This window comes from Sciurus vulgaris, assembly GCF_902686455.1.
Source record: "Sciurus vulgaris genome assembly, chromosome: 2".
In the NCBI taxonomy this organism is placed as follows: domain Eukaryota; kingdom Metazoa; phylum Chordata; class Mammalia; order Rodentia; family Sciuridae; genus Sciurus; species Sciurus vulgaris.
Window position 1 is genome coordinate 193,692,846 of NC_136462.1, and position 16,751 is coordinate 193,709,596.

The 16,751-nt window shown below is 64.8% G+C and overlaps 1 protein-coding gene across 1 annotated transcript in view; it reads right to left on the minus strand.

Moving 5' to 3' along the window:
- Nucleotides 1-16,751, minus strand: part of RIPOR3 (RIPOR family member 3) — a 61,207-nt gene that overhangs the window by 6,292 nt on the left and 38,164 nt on the right. The window contains exons 3-20 of the mRNA XM_079127053.1: nt 16,254-16,400; nt 14,366-14,444; nt 12,745-12,768; nt 12,432-12,485; nt 11,821-11,970; nt 11,672-11,735; nt 11,451-11,494; nt 11,200-11,325; nt 10,986-11,131; nt 9,848-9,977; nt 7,984-8,556; nt 5,509-5,630; nt 4,724-4,844; nt 4,077-4,212; nt 3,456-3,617; nt 2,718-2,879; nt 1,968-2,170; nt 237-320 (exon numbers count right to left, since the gene is read on the minus strand). Coding sequence (XP_078983179.1) covers nt 237-320; nt 1,968-2,170; nt 2,718-2,879; nt 3,456-3,617; nt 4,077-4,212; nt 4,724-4,844; nt 5,509-5,630; nt 7,984-8,556; nt 9,848-9,977; nt 10,986-11,131; nt 11,200-11,325; nt 11,451-11,494; nt 11,672-11,735; nt 11,821-11,970; nt 12,432-12,485; nt 12,745-12,768; nt 14,366-14,444; nt 16,254-16,400 — 2,527 coding nt within the window. The remainder of the gene's footprint in view (nt 1-236; nt 321-1,967; nt 2,171-2,717; nt 2,880-3,455; nt 3,618-4,076; nt 4,213-4,723; nt 4,845-5,508; nt 5,631-7,983; nt 8,557-9,847; nt 9,978-10,985; nt 11,132-11,199; nt 11,326-11,450; nt 11,495-11,671; nt 11,736-11,820; nt 11,971-12,431; nt 12,486-12,744; nt 12,769-14,365; nt 14,445-16,253; nt 16,401-16,751) is intronic.

Consider the following 16,751-nt stretch of genomic DNA (forward strand, 5'->3'; position numbering starts at 1 on the left):
AATTCCCCGCCCCACCAAAAAAACAAACCCAACACGTTAAAACACAATCCAAGGACTCAGGAGCGAGACCTGCAGCGCGTGCCCGCCAGGGGTCTGAGGCCTCTGCCGCTGCTCTAAAGCCCTTCGTCAGGGGCCCTTGCTGGCAGTGACCCTCCCTCTTGATCCAGTGAAGTCCTCTTGAAGTTCATTACTTAGGCCCTGCCTCCCATTGGTCCGCTGAGGACCTGGTGACTCACCCTGAGCTGCTGCAGCGCCGTGCATGCAGCCTGCTGGAGCCTGGCATCACTCTCGCTCAGGGCGTTGGTGTAGAAGAGCAGAGCCTGGGGGGAGGACATGCTGCGGGGCTTCAGTCAGCCACCCACACTGACCCTGTGGTCAGGTGGTAGTGACATTAGAAGGCTCTGTCTCGTCATGTCTTAGAAAGGCATTGGAAACTGCCAACTTCTCAAACGCCAAAGCAGGGGTCTTGTGTGTCCAGCTCAACACAAAAAGAAATGAGCGGAGGTGTCCTCGAGGGTTGTGCCCAGGCCAGAGGACAAGGGTGTCTGTCCCCTCTGTTGCCCTCTTCCAGCCACAGCTCTGACCATGTCCCCTCCAGTCACATAAAATGGCAGCGTCCCTTCACCTCTTTGGACCTGACTCAGCCCAGCTAAAAGGCACTTGCTTCACAGGGTGTTGTGAGGGTGGCTTAGAACTAAGCAGGTGGGGACGTGCCTGGCCTGGGGGCACCTGGCATCCACACTGGTCAGGGGAGACCCTAGGATGAGTGTGCCTGCCCCCTTGGCTGAGGCAGCTAAGGAAACACATGGCTACAGGTGGCACCTGGGCACCATGGGGCTGGGGTGCAGCTTGGGAGGAGCACCTGCTCGGCCTCCATCCCAGCTCCAAGGTGAAAAGTAAGTGCGTGGCTACTGCGGGGGGCAGGGCCGGGAGTGAGCATCCGGAGTCCTCCTCCCGAGAGGGCAGCAGTACGGAGACGCCCAGGCCGGCCGCTCTCCACTCCCAGGGAACGGGGTCACCGGCACCCCACTCAAGGCACCTCCAAGGGGCTGCCGTGTGGAGGCCCTTGTTACACACCGGGACATCCACACGTGCTGTGCCAAGAGCCAGGACAACCCCGAACGCGCTGAAGACGAAAGCCAACTCCAGTCCAAGGACGTGCAAGACAGGAGCCTGTTAGTCACGGGGCAGCCCGGGGCCCTCGACGTGTGATTCGGGGGGAAAGAGGTGGGACCTTCAGATGAAGTGAGGCTGAAAAGATGTCAGCTGATCCCAGTGCGCTCCCCTCAGAGACCCATGTCTAACGAACACTCCAGGGACTTGGGAGCTGGAAACAGGAGCCTTAGATACACGTCCCCAAGGACCCCAGGGTGGTCTTCAGACGTGATGCCACTGAGGCCGGAGTGTGGGGAGCACCCTCGTCTGGCCCAGCCGCAACTCGTTCCGGTCAGGGTGCTGCAGAGGCGCCTGGAGTGGACGGGCAGCCGACTGCCCTGGGCAGGTTGGGCCTGACGGCCAGGGTGTGTTCTAGTCTGCGTGTCCACAAGTCCCCATGCAGAGTTAAAGCAGCCACAGGTAGATGTGCTCAGAGAAGGACTGGAGCACCGAGCCTGAAGCTTGCTCTCAGCCTGGAGCTGAGTCCCAGGTACAGACCCCAGCGTCACCCCTCCCACCCGCCTTAGTCTGCTGCCTGACGTAGGCCATAGTCCCAGATCTAGGACCACAAAGGCAGAGGGGTCCGACCAGTCTTCATGCGCTTGCGAGTGAGTGCGCATGACCACAGGCACTCTGTGACACCAGTGTGCGGTGACGGCTCAGAACAAGCTCAGGGGCCGTGGGCAGGTGGCCTCGGGCCTCCTAGAACCATGCTGGCCCAGAGCTTCCAGCGACTGCAGCCCCAGCCACCTGCCCTGCACAAGTCCCTGAGAACACCGATGCCCCCTGCTGCCCCGTCCCGGGTGCCATACCTTCTCCCGGAAGCTCCTGTTCTTGGCTGCGCTGGCCAGGCGAGCCCTGGCCGCCCTGCACACCCTCGGGGGCCCGTCAAGCTGCAGCAGGGCCCAGGCTCTCAGGGTCTGGGGCAGCGGCTGCAGCAGGCCCAGCCTCTTTCCCCGCAGCTTCCGGACAGTCTTGACCTGCCCTGCGCAGTGCAGCTCCTGGGTGAGGGCGACTGAGGGCAGAGGAGGAGGAAGCCCAGGTCAGCTGCCGTGAGCTGCAGAGGCGGCCCTGCCACAGACCTGTCTGGACAGCTTTCAAAGGGGACCTCCCGGGACCTGGGAGGACTTTCTAGCAAGGGATCAGATACACCCTGAGAATCAGTAGAACCACAACCCGAAACTCTGGGCCCTTCTGCCAGCAACTGCCGCCCTCCACCCAGCTCTGACGTCTGCGCTGTGCTTTTTTCCTTTTCCGAGACGGCACTGGCTCAGATACTGAGGCTGGCCTGGAACTCGAACTCCAACCTCCTGCCGCAGCCCCCAGCAGCTGTGATCAGCAGCGTGCCCCACAACACTGGCTTTCCGTCCTGTCCCCTCCACCTTCTACAGCCGCCCCTTTTGGAGTTTATTTCTCTAGGTCAGCTGAGTGTGGAATCTCAATGAATCTGGGATCACAAAACAGTCACTAGAAGGGGGAGTTGCAGAAACTGCATGGTAGCCTGAGACACCCACTGGCCTTCAAGAGCCAGGACAGGGACCGGTGGACGTTCCTGGCCCTACCTTCCTTGGTGAGCTGGGCGAAGTGCTTCTCCAGGTCAGAGACACTCTGCCTCTGCAGGTAGCTGTGAAACTGGAACCAGGTGACAGTCTGCTTCTCTGGGAGCCCGGCTGTGGGGAGCAGCCCACTGCAGCTGACCACCTGCTCCAGGAGCCTGCGGCACACTGGCCAGAGGGGAGGGGCCATGAGGAGAAGCCAAGACCGAGGCCGGCCTCTGCAGGCGGCAGCTCAGCTGGAAGGCTTTCTACGGGAGAGTGCCCAGCCTTGGTGCACTGCCAAGCCCCGGGCCCAGATCAGAGGCAGGGCCTGGGATGTGCACACCAGTAAGCAGCCCAGAGGGCCGTGGCGCTTCTGGGCGTGGAGAGCCACTGCCTGGAATACAGCTGTCACTCATCACTTGCTCAACAGAGAAAAATGCAGCCCCACACTCTGGGGAGGAGCCCAACCTGCATTTCCAGGCACCTTGATCAGGCTTTACCTGCCCACCTGTCCTAAGTCCTAGTGGAGGAATGGGACGTTTCCCCAGAAAAATGACCGGCCCTCTCTCTGTGTTGGCCTGCACCTTGTCTGCTCAGAGGTGCGTCTGCGGAGGCCCTCGCCCTCCCCAGTGAAGAGGAGGCCTCGTGGTCAGGCGGAGTGCTGGCCTCTGCTCATGCCACGAAGACACTGGCAGAGCTTGGGCACCCGTCACCTGCTGCAGGCCCAGCCTTTCTTGCGGGTGAGGACGAGAGGAGCGCTACCTGTTTCCAGCTGTCCTGAGTGTCTCCCTCGCACTCTGTGCAGGAATGTCCTCTTGAGCTGGCTCAGGAGCGTGGTGGCAGGGCAGGACAGGACAGCGCCGGGGCCCGTGCATCCGTGCCACAGCTTCAGGCAGCCCTTCCTGCGCGAGGCCTGCGGGATGACTGATAGCGGGGTCGAGCCTGGGTGGCCGGTGGGCGAGAACGAGCCACAGATCCCAGAGGCCCCCAGCCGCTAGTGGGCAGGGGGATCAGGGTGGCCAACAACACCCTGAGAGCAGCTGTCCCCCGCTCCTTGTGGACAAGAAACCTGGGCTTCCAAAGGGCAGTCTTTGGGGGGCAGAGGTAGAACTGGGGTCCCCGCTACACTTTGCGGGCATGTGGCCTGAATGTGGCCTGGGGATTATGGCCCTGGACAGTGGCCTCCCCAGGATACAGAGGAGAGGCTGCAACTCAGAGCTGAACCACTTGCCCAGAGTCCTGTGGGGCTGGCACGTGTGCCAGGCAACTCCAGGTCTGGCCACCCCACCCAGGGCTGCTGTCTGCTGTGGGTGTGGGGAAGGGGGCGAGGCTCCCTGTCACTGCATGCCAGTCAGAGGCAGCCTGTCAGGGACAGTTACTTACTGTCTTCAACTGACGTCGCCTTGCCGACCTTGTCAAAATCAAGGTCAGAGAGTGTCTCCAGAACTTGCTTTTGTTGTGCTGCTTCTTCCAGGAGGCAGTCCTGCACCATCCTCGACAAATTAGGGGAGGCCAGTTTCTGGAGGCAGCCCAGGGTGCTCCAGGTTAGCATGGGGAGCACCCTCAGAGTCCAAGTCACGCTGGGCCCCTGGTCCCCTGCGCGTCCCGCCCACCCCGCAGCAGCTCCCTGTCTTCTGGGGATTCTCCCTTCACTCAGCTAAGCCACTTAGGGGGCAGGCTAAGCTGCCAGGGGCCACCTTCACCACCAAAAGGGGCCAAGCTGCCAGAAAGGGCAGCCCATCCACCTTGCAAAGCAGAGCGGAGAGACGAGACCAGCCATGGTGGCGCTTGAACGTGACAGAGTTGGCACTAAAACCCACTCTGAACTCTCCCTTCTGTTGAACCCGTTTGGACTTAGCTTCCTGTGTCTACAGATGCGTCACAGACGTTCAGGGCGTCAGCCACCCAGAGCCACCTGACCCCTCCGGACCCCGGCCTGACCTTTCCGTCTCTGTCTGTGCCCCTGCCACTTGCCCCGCCTCCGCTTGCACAGGGGGCTCCTGGCCCGGCCAGTCCCATGCCCTCCACACCTGCAGCAGGGCCTTGCAGACTTGGAGGTGGACCACAAGCACCACGTCCAGCTCCCCGGGCCCTGCCGTGAACTCCCTGGAGGGCGCCTTCCGTGACAGTGTGGGTGGGGTCCGCTCCTTCCTGAGTCGGAGGAGAGGAACCTGGTGACCGTCGGGTTCGCAGGCTCAGCTCCTCGTGAGGGCGAAGGAGACCCTTGCTCCCTGCCAATCAGGGAGACCGAGCCCGGGTCCCCAGGAGAGAGTTAGCTGAGGAGAAAGGGGTCGCACAGGACAGGAGCACCAGGCCGGGGCTGGCTGGAGGGCAGGCGCGCAGCTTCCCAGGGCCCGAGGCCCTGCTCTGGCTCGGGCCGGGCAGTGAAGGCCCCCAGCAGAGCAGGGAGGCGGCGGGGCTCCTGCAGGCCCGAGAACCCCCTCCCTACGGCTCCCAGAGGCGAACAGGAACACAGGCTGTGCTCTCCCCAGCTACTGAGGTCACCAGTGTGATCTGGACAGAGGTGTCCTGGGTGTGGGCCAGGCGGTGGTCCCAAGGGCAGAGCAACAGTCACTAGGGAACTTTGGTTGGCGAAGTTGAGGCCGAAGAGCTCCCGCCCTCTGCTCACATTTTTTTAGATGTCAATTCCTGGGAGCAGACAGCTCGGGTGGGTCTGTGGTGGGCAGAGGATGTTGGGGACAGGGAGGGACGCCCACGGGCTCTGGGAGGAAAAGACGGGAGGCAGGGGAGGCACAGAACTGAGGGAGCCTGGGCCGGTGGCCAGGTGGGTCCTCGTGGGGCAGGGTGCACTCACCGGGGATCCCGGGAGCCCCCAAACAGGGACAGCTCGTCGGGCGCGAGGTCGGCGTTGAGGAAGGCGAAGCTCTCCAGGATGCAGTCCATCAGACTCTCGGTGGAGACGTGCTCCTGCCGGGCCTGTGGGCAAGGCTGAAGCTGAGGCCAGCGCCAGGCCGGACCCCAGCAGGAGCCCCACTGCAGGCCTGATGTGTCCCAGTCACAGCCCCGTCCACCGGCCATCCCGCAATGCCAGGTGAGGGCTCAGGCCTGGGCAGGGCAGGCGTGCGGTGTGGCACTCCCAAGGCCCCTCCTGGGTGACTGACGTGGTGGAGAAAATCTCAAGGGCGACCCATCTGAAAAGGCTGCCTGGGCCCCTAGCACCCATGGGCAGGACAAGGGACAGGAGAGGTCCAGGAGGGGCCGCGTGGAGCAGGCCCCCGCCCAACACAGAGCTGCCACTCTGCTCCAGCTGCCCCTGCCACATGGGAAGGTGGGGTCAGATTGCTCGGTCTTCTAAGAAAGTCCAGAACCCGTGTGTTTGAGGGAGCGGTTCCGGCTTTAAGTACCAAGACTGCAGATCACCTTTAAAGCACTGGGGAGTCTGGGCCAAACCCCGTTAGAAGCTCCGGGGCTGCACGTGAGTCTGGGTTTGTTGAGCCGCCTCACGGTGGCGTCCTTCCCGGAGACTGTGGCTGAGCCCAGGGCTGGAACGCCCCCTTCCCAGGACAGTGAGGCCTCGTGCCACGAGACTACCCGAGGCACAACCAGGCAGAGGGGACGCACCCAGCCAGGTCCCGGTGCCCAGCCCGAGAGAAAGGGCCTGGGCAGGAGAATAAGAAGGCCTCAGAGATTTCATTTCCTGATAGAACAGAGGTACAGGTGTGCCTCTGTGCGTGTGCGTGCGTGCGTGCGCGTGCAGGTGTGTGGGGGTGTGTGAGCGTGCACGTAGGCACTCACAGTGGACTCTCCAGAAGTCTCGGCAAGAAGAAAGAGTGAGCACAGACCCAGGGCTGTGGGGAAGGACTGGCCGGGCTCCTGCTGGCCCTTACAGCACTTTCACCGGCCGAGCGGTAGAAACGGTGCGCTTGTTAAAGACACCTGGTGTCTCCGTGTGGCACAGTGACCCTGATCTCCCAGTGACCCCTGCGGAGGGAAGCTCCCAGGACACCAGCCAGCACTGCAGCTACACTCATGGGGCCACTGAACCACGAAGCCACTGACCAAAAGCACAAGACTGGGACAGAAGTGACCCTGAAGAGACCCGGATCAGGACCCTGGCTGAGAGGAGCAGCAGGGCCGAGCGTCACCGGCCTGACCTTCGCTGGGAGCGCACACCAGACAGCTTCGGGTGTCTTGCCACTGTGGCGCATCCCTCAAAGTGACTGCAGTGCCTGGGGCTGGTGCCAAGGCCGCAGAGCATCTCAGTAGGCGGGCAAGTTCAAGTCCACGGTGGCGAGGACCCTCCGCCCGTCTGCCTCAGTGCACTCACTGACACAGCTGCACGTGCACACGCGTGGAATTTCTCTATAGAAAGCACGCTACACACCAGGACCTGTGATCATTTCTATCATTCTTAACTTAGTTTGCCCAAAAAAGAGAGATGTTCTTAAAGAGGGTGTGACTTACGGCCTCGTGGCCGTGTTATTTTAAGACTTTGTGTTAAGTAGGTGTGATTTTCAAATCATCAGCATGCGATGGGAGTTGTGTGCATGTGACTCAAACTGTCCACATAGAAAGACTTCAAAAACACCAAAGAACAAGTGACACTGTTTCTTGAAACTTTGAGGCAGGTACTTCTGGAAGACCGTGGCAGTGAACCTTTTTTTAAATTGCTGGATATAAAATGAGGAATTGACCTCCCTTCGCTGTGCCGACTGGTCCTGTTAAGGGTGGGGGTTGGAGTGAAGCAAATGCAAGGCCTGTTTGAAGAGAGCTCCTGACCAGTTCAGCCCCGGCGTCTGACACGGGGAAGCGGCTCTTAAGTTCACTGACGGATAAGAAGGTGCCATGATGTTGGCTTTGTTTCATGTCCATTCAGCTCATGGAAACGGAAGGTAGAGTGTCTGTCCAGGTGGCCAGTCGAGCCACTGCCCGCTACACCCTCCTGTGAAGCGGGGCGCTGCCCCAGCTGTGAGGAGGCTGTGGCAGGCACCGGGGAGACTGGCAGGTGGCTGCAGGCCTGGCCGGGGCCCAGCTCCGGGCCAGGCTGGTTTCCTGACACTGAGCTGTGGCCCCGCCGCCTGGCCAGGAGCTCCGTGGCAGGGCCAGGCTCTGGCTGACTGGGACCCGCCACCCTCTGGGAGTCCCGCCTCCCCTGGGGACCTCCTCCTGGCCCAGTGAGGGCTCTTGTGGCCCACTGGACTGATGAGGGAACTGGGGCCCAGAGAGGCGCTGCCCCCCGGGTTGAGCAGAGGCAAGTCCCCTGGCCCAGAGCCCACTCCCAGTGGCCACGCTGTCAGAGCAGCCCTGCCATCCGTGGGGGTGGCCATACCTGTAGCCGGTCCCTGAAGCCGAGGACCTGGTACTCCAGCTCCCGGAGCTGGGGCTGGGCGGGGTCGGTGGACCTCAGTAACTCCAGGACCTCCTGCAAAGGCCTCTCGGGGGCTCCAGCAGGCCTGTCCACTCCTGCCCCACTTTCTCCTCCTTCCTGGCCCTTCTGGCTGCTCGGAAGAGCGCAGCTATGGAACAGGGCAGCCTGCGGCATGTTGGGGCTCCCTGCGCCCAGGTTCCTCCAGCCAGGCTGCTCCACAAGTGAGCCGCCTGCCGGTTGGGCCATCACTGGCAGGAGGCCAAGGGAAGGGGGCCCCTCTTGGGCCTCTTCTTCAATGGAGGCAGTGGGGCCAGCGGCCAGGGGCAGGACCCCCACATCCCAGGTGGAGGCTGACGTGCTGGTCTCTGTGTCTCGGGGGTCCTCGGAGCTGAAGGAGTCCATCTCTGGCAGCTCCTGACTCTGGCTTCGCAGGCTGGGGCCCTGGAGGTCACTTTCGGACAGGTAGCTGAGAATGGAGGGGGCCCGCGGCCCCCCAAGCAGCGGGGCCTGCTGCACTGGCTGCTGCAGGGCAGACTGGAGAGGGCACAGGGTGGCCTCGCCAGCTACCCGGGCGTGCGAGACCCAGACTCCCACTCTGCGTGCCATGCGCTCAGGATGACGGGGTCTGCCCAGGGGCCTGGCCTCCCAGAGTGCCGAGGGGCGGCGGCACTGCCTGGACACCCTGCCCGCGCCCTGCCTCCCAGGGCTCATTCAGGTGTCCCCTTTCTCAGGAGCCTGTCCCTCCATGCCCTGCTTTAAGCAGGTCCCCCTGCCCCGCAGACATTCCCTGTCTTCCTGTGGTCTTTGTGCCCCTAGGCTGGCCCTGTCCCTCATTGTGGCTGGTGTCCCCAGCATAGGACAGCCCCCACCCGGTGGAGAGCAGCACCTGGGGTGGAGATTTGAATGAGTGGAGGAGACAGATGCGCCCCGGGCCTGCAGGTACCCAGATCAAAGACTGACACAGAGGTGGCCGCAGCCACCACTACACGGGTGTGTGTGCCAGCCCTGCTCCAGGCCTCAGGTCACTCCTGTGCCCCCGAGGGTGGCACTGTCCTTCTCACTGCTCCGACACAGGAAGGCTAAGGGCGATGCCCAAGGGCACACCCAGCTCCACGGGCAAGAGGCGGGCAGAACCTGACAAGACGGCCAGCTCCGCGTCCCCTCACCTCCCAACTTGGGGCTCCCGGTAGGACGGGGTCTCATGTCCCTAGTACTCAAGCCTCCCCATGCCAGTGCCCACACCCACGTGGGGGACAAGCTCCTTGGCACCTCAGGACCCCGGCCAGGGCTCAGGCTCTGAGGAGATACTGAGGAAAGACACATGTAGGGGCCACGCACTGCCCTGGTGGCCACAGCACAACAGCCATCTGATTAATGAGGCACAGTTCAGCCCCGGCCGCCTATTGCTGGACGTCAGCTAGGCAAGGGGAGCCCTCTGGGAAGGGAAAGAAGCTTCTCCGAGGACAGCACGGGGAGGGAGGCCGCTCACAGAGGGCAGCGTCCCTGGAAGGACGCAGAAGGGACTCTGAGGGGACCCTGGTCCCTGGAGAAGAGAGGTGCTTTACTGGGCGCCGTGTCAAGCGATTCTCCTGACAGGAAGCAGAGGCCAAAGCCCGTGGCGGGTGGGCGGAAGCACCCAGGGAGCCCCGTTCCAGAACCCGCAGGCCAGCTCGGGTCCCAGAGGCCAGCCGCAGGGGCGGAAGGAGGAGTGCCAGACACCCCGCTGAACCCAGAGCCAGGCTGACCCTGAGGGCCGGGCTGAAGCCGGCCACCCGCTTCCTGCCCGCAGCGCGACCCCGTGCAGCCGGGGAGAGGGCTCGCTCACCAGGTAGTATCTCTCCCGGAAGCTGGGGGTGCTCGGCGGGGTCCAGTTGTACAGGGAGCCCTTTCTGCTGCCCATGGAAAACTTGCCCGTGGGGCTGGGTGACACCAGCAGGCTCTCGGAGTCGAATGGGCTGGGGAGGGAGCGAGGCTGGTGGCCCTGGCCCGCCCGGGCACCGCGAGCAGCGTGCCCTCGCCTCTTCCCACCGTCCTCTCACTCTGACGACCCTCTGGGGCTGGAGCTCACCCACGGGAGGGAACAGACGCCACGGTAGGTGCCCTGCTTAGGCCAGCGTCCCACCGCTGAGGACGACGGACAGGACGGACTCCACACCCGCCTCGCTCACCGCAGAGCCTGGAGGCTCGCCTGACACGGACGCTCAGCACACGGCTCTGCTCGAGCGAGGCCCGGCCTGCGGCGGGGCGCTGTGGGACCTCCTCGGGCAGCCTGCCGGCCAGCAGGACCCAGGGTCCTTGGACGGCTGGCCCGGGCGGGACAGTGCGGAGCAGTCAGCACCTGTACACTGGAGGGGCTCCCCGGGGCCCCCACTCCTGGGCCCGCCGGGAATCCTCGGAAACACAAGCTTTCACTTGGGGGGAGAAAATCTCTTTGGCCACCAGAGCCTTTGGGGTGGTGGGGCCCCGAGGGGCGCGCGCCTGGGCTCGCTTCTCCGCATGGACGAAAACAAACGACTGAAGTAAAGGTCCCTCGACAGCTAAGACACATTTAAAATAGAAGCCTCTGGGGACCCGGAGGCAGTGGAATGTGGTGCAGGATAGGGACCCCGCCACCGGGGCCTTCTCTCAGACCTGTGGCCCAGAGGTCACCCCAGAACACACAGGCAGGGGCAGCCCGGTGGCCTTTCTAGGCACAGGCCGGCCACCTCCACAAAGCCAAGCCCAGGAGGCCACTGGCCAGCTTCCGGGCCCAGCCCCGGGACTCTGCTCTTTGCTCTTGTTTTTACTTCCGGAGGCTTCAACACGCTCGTCCAAGTGAGGCTGAACTCAGACTCTGGGGCAGGAGGGCAGAGTGGTCCCGGCAGGAGTGTCCCGGGACTGTGGGGCCAGAGCCAGGCCCAGGAGGTGCCCTGCCAGCAGGGGCGCGTGGGAGCCTCCCGGGCCTGGCGGGCGGTGACACTCACTTCCACAGCACCTCCAGCTGCAGCTTGATGGTGCCCAGCTCCGTGACGTCCACCATCACCATCCGCGGCTGCGTCGTGAAGAAGTCCGCGACGTCGCAGGTCACGGTGCCCACCGCCAGCGAGCTCAGGCCCCGCAGCTCCGTCACCTGGGGAGGGGCTGAGGGTGGTGTCGAGCGCAAGCAGCAGGGTGCCCTGGCCCGGCCGCCCACCCCACCTTGATCTCCAGGTTCTCGTGCAGCGTGGGGACGAAGGCCTTCTCCTCCTCCTCCCAGGTCTGGCTGCCGTCGGACTCAATCCGGCCCTTCAGCCTCCAGCGCTGGCAGCCCATGCGCATGAGCACCTGCAGCAGGGCCAGGAGGGGTGCGTCGGCCGCTGCCTGGGGGCCTCCCTCCCAGCAGCACCTCGGCTAGGACCCCGGCTCCCAGCAGCCCCACCACCAAGGCTGGCTGGACGCTGAGGACTGACCTCGTACTGGTCTCCTGGACAGAGGCGTGCATAGCCCACCAAGCCTGGAACACAGAGACGGGCCACTGCGTGCCTGCCGCCCGGGGCCCAGGGCCAGGTGGGGGACCCTGGCATGCACATCAGCATGGGCAGACAGGGGACCCACAGAGGGGCCGAGAGGCACTCCAGGGCGAAACCCAGGGGACGTGGGCAGCACTGCCCGCTCGCTCGCAGGGCCTCACCTTTCATCCTGACGTGGAGCTCGCCCAGGTGGACCTCCAGCGCACCCTCGATGAGCCACATGTCCTGCAAGGCCCCAGGGAGCTCAGCCATGGGCCCCGCCCTCCCGGGGATGCCACCGTCCCTGCAGCAGGGTGGCCCCGGCTCCCACCTGGGCGCACGCGTGCAGGCTGCGGCCCAGCTCCTGCAGGCTCTCGCGGGAGGCGCGGCTGGGCGGGCCCTGGGAGAAGGCGCGCTGCATGTTGGCTGCCCCGTCGCGTAGGCGGCACTGGACACAGTAGCCCTCATACAGCTCCTCCACCTGCAGTGGGCACAGCGGTGGGCCTGCCGGCCGGCCGCCCCCCACCACCCACATAGCGTCCGCCCAGTGCCCAGTGTGGCTCCTACCCCAGCCCTGGCAGGGGCTGGTATATAGTCAGTGTACAATAAAAGAACTGGTGAGGCAGACGAGGGGTTATGTCACTTCCGCCTCAGCCTGACTTTCCAACTGTAATTCAGTGAAGGGGGCTTGGGACCGCTGCCCGGCCCCGGGGGCCCCAGGGGACCAAGATCAGGGTGCGCAGGCTGGCTGACGCCTAAGGGGCCTGCTGTGACCCTGGGCCAGCCCTGGCTCTCTGGGCCTCATCCAGGCAGTGGGGGCCGGGCCTGACCTCCACAGTCCTGGGGGCTGAGGCCTCCTGCAGCTCTCAGACCTGCCCCCCGCCTGGCTCCGGGGAAGCCCGCCCTGCCCGGGGCTCCCGGCGCCCTGCCCTGGGCCCTGACCTTGCTGATGTGGAACTCCATCCTCCGGATGTGCCTTTCCACCCAGCGCGTTTGCTTGTCCCGGGAAACAAAAGACCTGTGAGCGCAGCCAGGCTTCTGCTGCCGCCACCCCTCCAGGTCCTGGTGCAGGGCTGGGCTCAATGAGGCTCACCCTGGCCTCAGTTTCCCCACTCGTAAAGTGGGAGGAGCCCCGGGCCTCATCAGGCAGCAGGGGGCGGAGGCCAGGCCAGGCCTCCTCAGCACCAGGCCCTGCGTGGGGCCCGCTGAGCACAGCAGCTCAGGAAGGCCCGCTCACCTTGTCCAGGTGGCTCACCTTGTCCAGGTCGTAGTAGAAAGCCTGAGGGGGAGGGGAGAGAAGGCGTCAGCACCCGCGTGCTTGCAGGCCAAGGAGGCTGCACACAGCGGCATCTGAGCCTGGGGACGGACAGCCAATGACTGCAGCCAGCCACGCACTCTCCTCTGTGGCCTGCAGACTGGGGCACTGGCCAGGCCCAGGAGAAAGAGGGACAACTGCATGCATCTGGGGTGAGGCGGCTCTGGGTCTCATGCTGCTCCCGAGTCAATGGGATTACAGACGTGCGCCCTGTGCCCAGTGTGCCCTGTTTTTGCCAGTTGGTGTTGCCCCAGAACCTCTGCCTGCACACCTATGCTTGTTCACACAATCACCATGTGACACCAGGAGAAGAAAGAACGGCAGGGTGAGGAGGGTCCCCGGGGGGCTGGGGGACACACCATTTGAACAGAAAGGAGACTCGACCCCACAGGTCGGGTTTCCCTGGTGTGATCTGTGGCACCTGCAAGATCTTGGAATCAAAGCCCACTAAGAACGAGCAGGAAGGAGTCCAGGATCTCGGAAAGCAGAGGGGCTGCCTGGCGTCCCCAGAGCCCACGGCCGTACTGAGACGCCGCCAGGCAGCAGCGGGGCAGTGGGACCCACGTCCACCTCTCACAGGGGCCCACGGCAGCTGCTCTTCCCACCTCGGCCCTGCCTCGGGTTTCTTCAGACCCCAGGGAGCGGCAGGCGGTGCTGGCAGTGGGCGCGGTCCCAGCAGCGCCTCTTCCCACCGAGGGCTGGCCGCACTGGGCTGGCCCAGCCTCCCCTTCCCCACTTGGGCCAGGGCCTCAGGTGCCCGCCCTGCTGAGCTGGTGCCCTTCTGGGGACTGACACCCCTCTGGCCCTGGGATGCCTGGGCCAGCTCTGCGCGCCTGCGCCCTGGAGGAGCCGGGGAGGCCCACGGGCAGTGAGGCCCAGTGGCCGTGTTTCCAGAGTCTGGCGGAGAAGGCTCTGGGGTGCACAGGCAGGTGGGTGAAGAGAGGACCCGCGGGCTGCCCAGACCAGAAAGGGTCCCCAGGCCGCGGGGACCGGCAGCGCCTCCGAGGAAGGACCCCGTGGGCAGGGATGCTCCGATGACCAGCAGGCAGATTTCAGCGTCAAGGCCCCAAAGCCGCATGGAACCTGCTCGTCTAAAAGGCATGGTCTGTCCGGAAGCCGAGTCCGGCGGGCCTCCTCAGGCCTAGCCCCTTGTCTGCCGTTCTGTCTGTCTCTCTCTGACTCTGGCTCCAGTGGGGCGAGCAGCTGAGCTGTGGGCTGCCCGGGCCCAGGCCCTGCCTCAAAGCCACTGCTGGTGACAGCAGACAGCTTGGCGAGCCCTGGACATGGGGGCCACTGTGTCACTCCAGAGATGCCCGCTGTCCCCAGTCACATAGCCTCCAGGCCCAGGGCACCCAACGCCGACCCGTGAAGCGGGGACGGCCGCGGACAGGGGCCCCGCAGGCTCCTAGGGAACCAGGGGCAGAGCCAGGAGGCCCGGGTTGCCTGTGCTGCAGTCTCGTCCGTCAGGTCGGGCGAGGTCGGTCGCCACAGTCAACCGCCCCCGAGAGCCCGGCTTCCAGACTGACACCCAGTGGGGCTGGGGCGGGCGGTGGGGTCTCACCAGCCTGGAGTCCCTGCGGGCGTCTGCGTGGCGTCCACACAGGTAGTCCAGCTCCGCCTGCTGCGCGCACAGGTGCTGCCTGCGGGGACGGCCAGGTGAGTGTGAGGAGCCCCACGGGGAGAGGCCAGTGGCCTGCAAAGCCGCGCTCTCGACTGTGCCGGCCCTGCCCGGGGCTGGGTCGCCAGTGCAGCAGGACGGGTCTCAGGAGGCTCTTTCCCAGCTGCCCCACAGAGGTCCAGAGGGGACCGCAAGGTCCACTTTGGAGACAGGCAGACTGGCCTTGCAGGCAGCTGGTGGCCTGGCCAGAGCCACCCAGGGAGGATGCTGGACTGAGCTCTGTAGCCCGTGGTGGCCTCCCGGGCCACACTCTCCAGGCTTGTGGGAGACCCACTCCCAGCCCAGGGCCTTTACCAATAGGCAAGGCCTCCCTGCTCACTGGATGCCCAGGCTGGGGACCCTGGGGCCTCTGCACACTCAGGGAAGCCCAGGGAGCTGTGGCAGGAGACTGGGGTCTGCATCTGGGTGCTGGGGTGGCGACCAACCTGCGCCATCACAGATTTGCTGGGTTGCCCTAGGAAGGGCACTTGCCCTCTCTGGGCCTCACTCATACCACCTCGAACATGGAAGGAACAACTTTGGAAGGCCGCTGCTTGCTCAAGGGTCGGGCTCCCCAGGAAGAAGGGGCACCGTTAGCCCAAGGCGCGTCTCAAGCAGGCCATCCTTAGGGGACACCCGAAGCTGCCCAGGAGCTGAACCCCTGGGACAGACCCCATCTCCACACACGCAGCGTCTCCCACTCTGCCAGCCTGGACGGGGTGCAGTGGTGGGGTAAGGGATGCGCCTGGGTGGGGCCCAGCGGGGTTCACAGCACAGTAATGCCGCATAGCGACTGCGTGGCAGCAACCTGGCGGCTGTGATTGACAGTGGGCCGCGCTGTCCCGGCTGGGTCCGCGCCCGGTTGCAGGCCTGGGGTTCCGCTCGCCCGTCCAGGAGCGCCCACATGGAGAATCCTAGGACCACAGCCGGGAGCCAGCCTGGCAGGGGACGGAAGTGCCAGCCTGGGACACGCGGTAGAGGACAGACAGGAGCTGCGGAGCCGCGCTGGCGTTGTCCTGCAGGAGGCGTGCCCGCGGTCCCCAGAGCTCCGGGCAGAGGCCTCTCTCCCTGTCCCGCCCCGAGGGAGCCTGGGGCCTGGCTGGGGACGGGACCACCCCTCTTTCAGCTGGCTCATGGCCATGTCCTCCCCGCTCCAGACCCAGAGTGCAGGTCACTTGGCCTCCCCGGAGTCCCCGGCCGTCCTGCGTCTCGGGCCCCCGCTCCCTGTGCACATTGTGTTTTAAGTAGAGAATCTACTTTTGAAACCGCTTTCCTCTGAAGGGGTTTGACCCCGTGGTCACTCGGCCTCCTCCGTGGGCGCCGGGTGGCAGTGGGAGGGCTCGTGGTCAGCTGGCCCTGCCTCTGGGGAGCTCACTCCAGAAACAGCGCTTCCCAGCGTGCCAGCCGCAGTGGCCTGTGCTCTCGGCCAGCCCCCGCCTCTGGGCCGGTGCGTGCTGGGACTGCCAGGGCCAGCTGGGGACAGGGCCCTCGTCTCGGGGTGCTCAGAATAAAGCCAGCTCTCTCTGGAGTCCAGGCCTCTCGGACCCGAGCCCCCGTCACCCTGGTCACCCCACCTGGACCACCTCCCACCACACCCACATCCCCCCGTCTGCATCCTGAGCATCATGGGACCAGGAGCCTCCTGCCTTATTCCCCTCTGGGGCCCCAGAGCCTCAGACAGGGCCGAGCACAGGGCTGTGCCCGGGGCGGGAGCAGCCAGGCGCCCGCTGTAACCCCTCAGGAGCAGCGTGCGTCCGAGCAGCGGGGCCAGCGGGGCGGCCTGGCCACTTACTTGAGACCTCTCTTCAGTGCTTCAAAGATCCTCTTCACCTGCTGGGGCTGGGGGTCCAGGCAGACGGACCCCTTGCGCAGAGTGCCGTAGGTCCTGGAGGGTCTCATGGGCGTGCGCGGCCTCACGGAGCTCCTGGAGAGGGACTTCCTGTGAGGGAGGACGGCCAGAAGTTGGGCAGGCTCTGGACACAGCCCTCCCCAGGGGCAGGAGCTCTGGGAGGAGTGACCAGAGCCCAGGGGCCCAGGGCTGTGTGGCCTTGGGAGGGCTGAGGTCTCTGGAGCTCGGTTTCCTCATCGGCAAGACGAGGGGCCTGGTTTGGGGGTTACGAGAAGGATGATCAAAAGCCAGCGTCAGAAGCGGGCTTACAGCTGGAACTGAAGCAGCGGCCCGAGCGCACACCCTCCGCTCAGCACGTGGGGGCAGCCCAGGGTCCTGAGGCTTCCGCAGGAGGCGGGCAGCTGCCCAGCGCCACCCTGCCCTGGGCTACCACACCTGGAT